This window comes from Cryptomeria japonica, unplaced genomic scaffold (assembly GCF_030272615.1).
Source record: "Cryptomeria japonica unplaced genomic scaffold, Sugi_1.0 HiC_scaffold_665, whole genome shotgun sequence".
Lineage (NCBI taxonomy): Eukaryota > Viridiplantae > Streptophyta > Pinopsida > Cupressales > Cupressaceae > Cryptomeria > Cryptomeria japonica.
In genome coordinates, this window is record NW_026729458.1 from 1 (window position 1) to 6,667 (window position 6,667).

Here is a 6,667-nt window from a genome sequence, read left to right on the forward strand (position 1 = left end):
TGAACTGTAGCATTATAATTTAGCACTTTAACTTTTGTTCCAGTGATTGGTGACCAAAGACTTCTGGGTATATTGTCACTTGTATAATTAAACACAATTGGTGGGTTTGAAGGAAAATCAGTGGTAAAGACACCATTAATACCAAAATAATAAGCTTGAAGTATGGCTATATCTGGCAGGACAAAAGATACATTGTTCATACTAGCAGTTACTCTGGTATTGTTGGGGCCTTGACAGTTGGTGGTCACGTTAGTTCTACAGGGAAATAAACCAAGTCCTATTGTTATTAGGAGTTTCTCATCAATGTTCTGGGGAACTTCTATTGGGTGCTCTTTTGAAGCTAGGCTTCGTAATCCTTTATTAAATTTAGTGACAGTTGCAGTGTCATTGTATGTTGGAAATTGTGGAAGAGATGGGGTGGCAGATGAGTGAGAACCCACATAGCTAAGAATGGCAGTTGTTGTGGTGTTATCAAAGAATCCAATAGATTGGGTAGTGTATACATTGGCAGCAATGTAGTATTTGGCTATTGCTTGATTGGCGGTGAGAAGAACATCTGCAGTTTGGCCAGGGGTTATAAGCATTATGTCTGTTGTGTATGGTTTTGTGTAGCAAACATCTAAGGCTACCACTGTGAAATTGTGTGATGCAATCTTGAAAAAGAGGTGATTATTGACTGCAGCATTAACAATACGTAGAAGGTACGTTTTTCCTCATTGTACAGAGATTTTAGTTGTTCCTGCATGTAAGCAGTTAGTTCATCAACTCCATGTTGAGTACCTGACATTAGAGTTCATCTGTAACTGAAAAGTACTCTATACCTGATTTGGAGCAAGAATAGAGATCTCCTGGCTGACCATTGATGAGAAAGGCATCGGATATATTAGGTGCACTTCCTGTTTGAATTAATAGCCTTTCGACCGCTTCAGGATCTTTGTTCCACCATTCTCCTGTTTAAAAAAAGTAGGTCATATTATGGATCTCTAAAGAAAATAAAAATAAATAAAATAATCAATCTATAAATTAGAGTTGACTTCAATAGTATTCTTATTAACTTAAAATTTAATAAAGTTGCGTTTAAGGTTGTTCACCTACATGTACTTCTTGATGAGTAGAGTAATGCATCTTGTGTTGCCAAAGTTTCCTTCTCACAAAGATTAGTCCCCTCTTTGAGGTTGTTGGTGTAGGTATAGTCATATTTTTATGGTTTTTATCTATCTTTATATAGAATTTCAGACGTAATAATCATGGTTGGTTTTTATAGCTTCATAGTTTCATTGGTCATCTATTTGTTCACAAACTTCAAAAAAGGTGTTCCTAATTTATTAAATAATGAAAATTTTGTTTTTCTCATCAAGAATAAATCTTAGCTATCAAATAGAGAACATCTTAATAAAGAAGGTATTAAATTATAAATGAAGAGCTAGTTCTAAATATCTAAGACATTCTTCATGGTTATTTCATTTTTTCTTATTCAACTTATAACTTTTATTGTTTAATAATTTGATTACCGATCATTTTATCTCATATATTAGTAATGTTCACTTAAAACCTACTATATAGAAACTTCAAAATTTGGTATATTCTTACTATCCTTTATTGTGTTGAATTTGATGTCATTATTTATAATCCTGATATGTACATATAAAAAAAGAAAAAAACAAGATAAAAATGAATAAACTTATTTCTAAAAATAAGATGAAATGGAAATAAACAAGCTTTCTTTTTATGACTACTTGTTAGTTCTAAATGTTTGTGACTTCTTTTGGATGAAAAGTAATTAAAATATATTTATTCTATTATACATTTACGCACCAAGGGTGGCTACAAAATTAATAACTCGTCCTTTTTTTATGTATACTAAATTTATGTTTTTCTCAAATATTTTCATGAATATAGATGTATATGTTAATAATGTTGTGCTTGATGTTGTCCACTTACAAGTGCTTCTTGATAACTAGAGTAATGTTTTAGTCCATCTACAAATACTAACTTCTCCCTCTTACAAAGATTAGTCCCCTCCTTGAGATTGTTGGCATGAGCATAGCTAAAATGATTGTGGACATGATTATCATGCTTTTTATCTACCCCAACATAGAACTTCAGACATAGTATTCATGGTTGGTCTCCATAGCTTCGCCAAACTTTTGTCTAATCATAGCCTCATGAAAAGGGTACTCCTAATTGATTAGACAATGATGAATTTGTTTCTATTGGTGTTGATTGTATCTCCCACCAAGAATAAAATATAGCTATAAAATAAAGAACATATTAATCAAGAAAGAATTGCTATAAACAAAGAGCTAGTTCTTGATAGCTAAGACCTTTCCCATGGCTATGACCTATCTTTTCCTATTCTACCTAAAAATTTTGATTACTTATCATTTTATCTCCTCTTTTAATATGTTCAATTAAAACTTAACCATATAGAAATTTCAAAATTTTGATACCTTTATACCATCCTTTATTGTGTCGAGTTTAACGTCACTATCCATATTATTTTCATTTGGATATAATACAATAAAACAAGATAAAAATGAATAAAATTTTAGCAGTTCAAATAAAATGAAATGGAAATGAGAAAGTGTTATTTTTTCTTCTGTTTTTAACTAATCGATAGTTCTAAACAAAACCCTTATGATCATGAAATACTCTAGCCTCTAGTTATTAAGATAATTCTTGTCAATCATAGCTCTAATTTTACATATATGTTAATGTGTAATGAAATCACACAATTTTTGGGTGGAAAATATAAAAAATAATTTTTTTGAATTGAGTTTAAATTAACAAAATGCATAAATGTCCTTTTTAAAGGACATGTCATTGAGAAATAGGAGGATAGAGAGATTTTTCTTTGAATTGGTGAATAGGTAATTAGTAAAAAAATTGTTTTATATTGTTGGGTTTTCTTTTTCCTGTATGTGTACATTAAGATATGATTAAATTGCATTAGTACCTTTTAAATCATGTAATCAAGAATTGGAAAGTCCATCAATATGATTTTGGTAGGCTTACTTTTGTTTAACATATATGGCATCAATGAAAACTACTAAGTATTAAAAAAAAAAAAAGACAATTTTTAATTGAACTACAATATTTGTTGCATTTTGTTACCATAATAACTCGAGTGGAGTTCAAATCTTAATATAATTTATATATTCTAGAATTTTTTAGAACATAAAAACTATTTGGGATAGTTGCACTATTAAATTTTCATGGATTAGTTAGGTGTTGAATTGAAGACATCCCATTTGCTACTAGGTTGTTCTACCACTAAACTACAAGCCCTCATGACAATTGGTCCATCTTTATTTGGGTATGACTCATTTTCCAACATCCCCCTTGAGCCAAACAATAGATTCTTATTGATCCTATCTTGGTCTAGTTTTGTTGACCTTGGCTTTTATATCATGTTAAATTTATGGACTAGCTGGGAGGTAAACCTAAGACTTTTTATTTTCTATTGAGAGTGTTGTACCATTGAAGTTATGACAACACAAATACTAACAATAGTATAAACTATATGTGAGTAATATAATTTAAAATATAATATTAAATGTCATCAACTAACTTGTGTTTTAAATCTTGATCCTATTAGAAAAGTAATTTACAACATAATTGTCACTTTTATATGGATCCATAACTATGTTTAGCACCGAATATGATATATTTATAGCAACTAAATTCAATGAATTCTAATTACTTTAAATCAAGTAAGCTTTCCAAAGTTAGAAAAGTAAAATTTTATCTAATCAATAAGCTAGCAATTATTAGCAAACATACTCAAAAAAATGTGAGATCTCAAATTCTATTTATTTAAGAGTTGGAATATTTTATTTTACAACTATTTTATTTCCTACAAACATATATAGACACATAAAAATTAAATCAATTGAGAGTTATTTATTTTATTGGTGAACCATTTTACTTGTAATATTCTATAAATTGAATTTTAATTTTTATGTATATGATCTCAATACAATACTTCATGCTATATTGTCACTAAATGTCTCTCAACATAATAACTAGTTTTTCTTTATTTATTTTCGGTTAATTTTTCTATTTTGAAAAAAGTGAGTTGTAATGTGAATAGCTATCAAAGCATTCACAAAAAATAATCACATCTATATCTTTAAAAAAATAGAACAAAGAGAAAAAAAACATAAATATTTTTCTAATATTTATTAAAATATTATTTTGTCTCGATTTCTTTTTTAAGAAATATATACTTAATTTGTGAGGATATTATTTTAATATATATATTTATTTGTTCTAAAGCTATTGAGTTATTGCATAAAAATGTCAAAACAAAAGAGTTTTACAAAAAAAAAATTAAATTACACATTTTATAAAAAATTATAATTAGTAGTATATATAACGCATAAGTATTTGTTCCTGAAATTTAAATAGAAGAATACTATATTAATAAAAAACAAATGTAAATGTAAAAAATAAAAGAAAAACGGAGAAAGCAATTAACAATTTACAAAGCTTCCTTGATTCTTTTGGTCGTCTCATATTTTATTGATATATGCTTAATGCTTTTTATCTTTCCTTCCCTACAAGAATCTGATGAACCCTTAATCAGAATAATTTATAAAGCTTTCTTTACTAATATAAGAGTATTTTTTTAATTCTAAACAGCAGTGTTATTTTCAGCAAACTTCTATTCATAAAAACAGGGAACTGATATAAAACAGGATATTAGTCTAAAACAGAGGATTTCAACAATTTTGATTACCTAACACGATGGGAAACTCTGAATAGGGTTGAGGAAACGGATAAGAGCTTCCTTTCTTTGGATAGATAACTATTGCTCCGTGAACTGTTGCACGCAGCCACGAGACATGGGCATGCCACCACAAGGTTCCTTCCTGTGCAATAATCCTGAATTTGTACGTATATTTTACTCCTGCTTGAATCGGGCATTGAGTTATATACCCTGCTCCATCAGCCCATGCTGTGCGAATCTGTCTCACTCCATGCCTGAAAAGCAAACGTTTGCAACCAGTTTGTTACCACAAATAGAAAAGTGAAATGATAAGGGCAATAAAACGGAATTTGAAAACGTTTTGCATCAGAAACAGTCTAAATATAGCACGATTTTTATATACAGTTAATGATATTAATTTGATTTACTATTAATACTACATACGCCAAGAAACAGCCGTATAGAAGCATAGAAGTGTGACATGTCAGTGTGAAGCATTGAGAGACACGATTTACCAGTGGATGGTGGCATTGTAATTGGATTTGTTGATCGTTTTAACTCTAACACTGTCGCCATTGTGTACATACAGAGTAGGACCAGGGAACTCTCCATTCACTATGACTCTGCTATGCGTCTGACATAGCCTAGTAATAGGTGTTGATTCAATCTGGCCAAATCCAAAGCAAAAATATATTTCCAGTATTAGGTACCACAAATATGCTATGATCTGTCTTAATGAATAAGATGCTGAGCATGGAAAAATATCATCAACGTTTAGATTAACCTACGGCGGGTTTAAAGAGTAGATTCTAAATATTGATTTAAATAGGCTGTTCATCGGACTGGCTGATCATGCATAGACTGGATCGATGTGGTTCAACTAGGCTGTTCATCGGACTGGTTGATCATGTATAGACTGGATCGATGTGGTTCAACTAGCACATTTTAAGTATTGATTTGTTTGGGTGGTATCTGAAATCATACTGGTTTTTTCAATAAAACCACTTTTTAGTCTTATATCAGAAGAGCCACCAATAAATCAAAGATTAGAGTGTGTTGTATAAACCAACTAAATTACAAATTAAAAATCGATTAACTAAAAAATAAGATGATGAATCTCCTTAACATATCTAGGATAATAGCTCTTGATAATGAATAGACTAATTCAGAACTGGTTTAAATAGCACATTCTAATTTGTTTAAATTGTTCATCTAAATTAACACTGGTTTTTTCAATAGAATCCATTTTTCATTAATGTGATTTTAGATAAACAATTTAAACAAATCTTAAAGTATGATGTGTAAACCAAAGCACTAAATCATCTATCGAATAACAATAAATCAAAAATTATGATGATGAACTCCCTATTTCTTCTAGGAAAATAGCTCTGCATTCTGTATGTGTGATGAAGCACCTAAACAAATAAAAAATCCAACTACTTGAAAAGAATAAAATGATGAATCTTCTTAGCTTGCCTAGGATAATAGCTCTGTATTCTGCGTAATTGTTCAAAGCAACTTATCCACAGAGATACGAAGGACATACAACAAATGTGGAGTGATGAACGTGTGCTCTCGCTGAAGCATCGAACAAGGCAAGGAATGTAAGGAGCACAACTGAGGAGACCATCGAAAAATACCCTGAACATAACGACATTCTGAAAACCGAATGTCGTCTACTTTTTCTTGTCAGCCAAATTGCAGGAAGCAAATTTTGCAGTAATCAAAGGCAGAAAACCAAATATATGTGATGCTTTCTAAATAAAAATATTCTCCAAATCAATTTGTTGGAAATCTATGCTATGTTTTGTTGTCATTGATGTCAAACTTATTGTCACTGATGCCAATCTATCAGGTGTTGTCATTGATGTCACTATGTGTGTTAATAAAGAGGTAGTTGTATGTTGTTCAACTGTGTGGATGTTATAGATGAACCAAAAATGAGTGTTTGGATGT

The 6,667-nt window shown here is 30.2% G+C and overlaps 1 protein-coding gene across 2 annotated transcripts; it reads right to left on the reverse strand.

Annotated features, from left to right (window-relative positions):
* Positions 1-643: 643 nt before the first annotated feature.
* Positions 644-6,446, reverse strand: LOC131855956 (laccase-3-like). Of its 2 annotated transcripts, XM_059216092.1 has the most exons (5): positions 6,258-6,446; positions 5,227-5,378; positions 4,742-4,986; positions 822-950; positions 644-739 (listed from the first exon to the last, which is right to left on the reverse strand). In XM_059216092.1, the coding sequence occupies exons 1-5, from the start codon at positions 6,366-6,368 to the stop codon at positions 714-716; spliced, it is 663 nt and encodes a 220-aa protein (XP_059072075.1). In that variant the 5' UTR covers positions 6,369-6,446; the 3' UTR covers positions 644-713. The 2 variants fall into 2 exon arrangements, with proteins under 2 accessions (XP_059072075.1, XP_059072076.1); XM_059216093.1 differs by lacking the exon at positions 5,227-5,378 and having other exon boundaries at positions 6,258-6,383.
* Between the last annotated feature and the right edge of the window lie 221 nt (positions 6,447-6,667).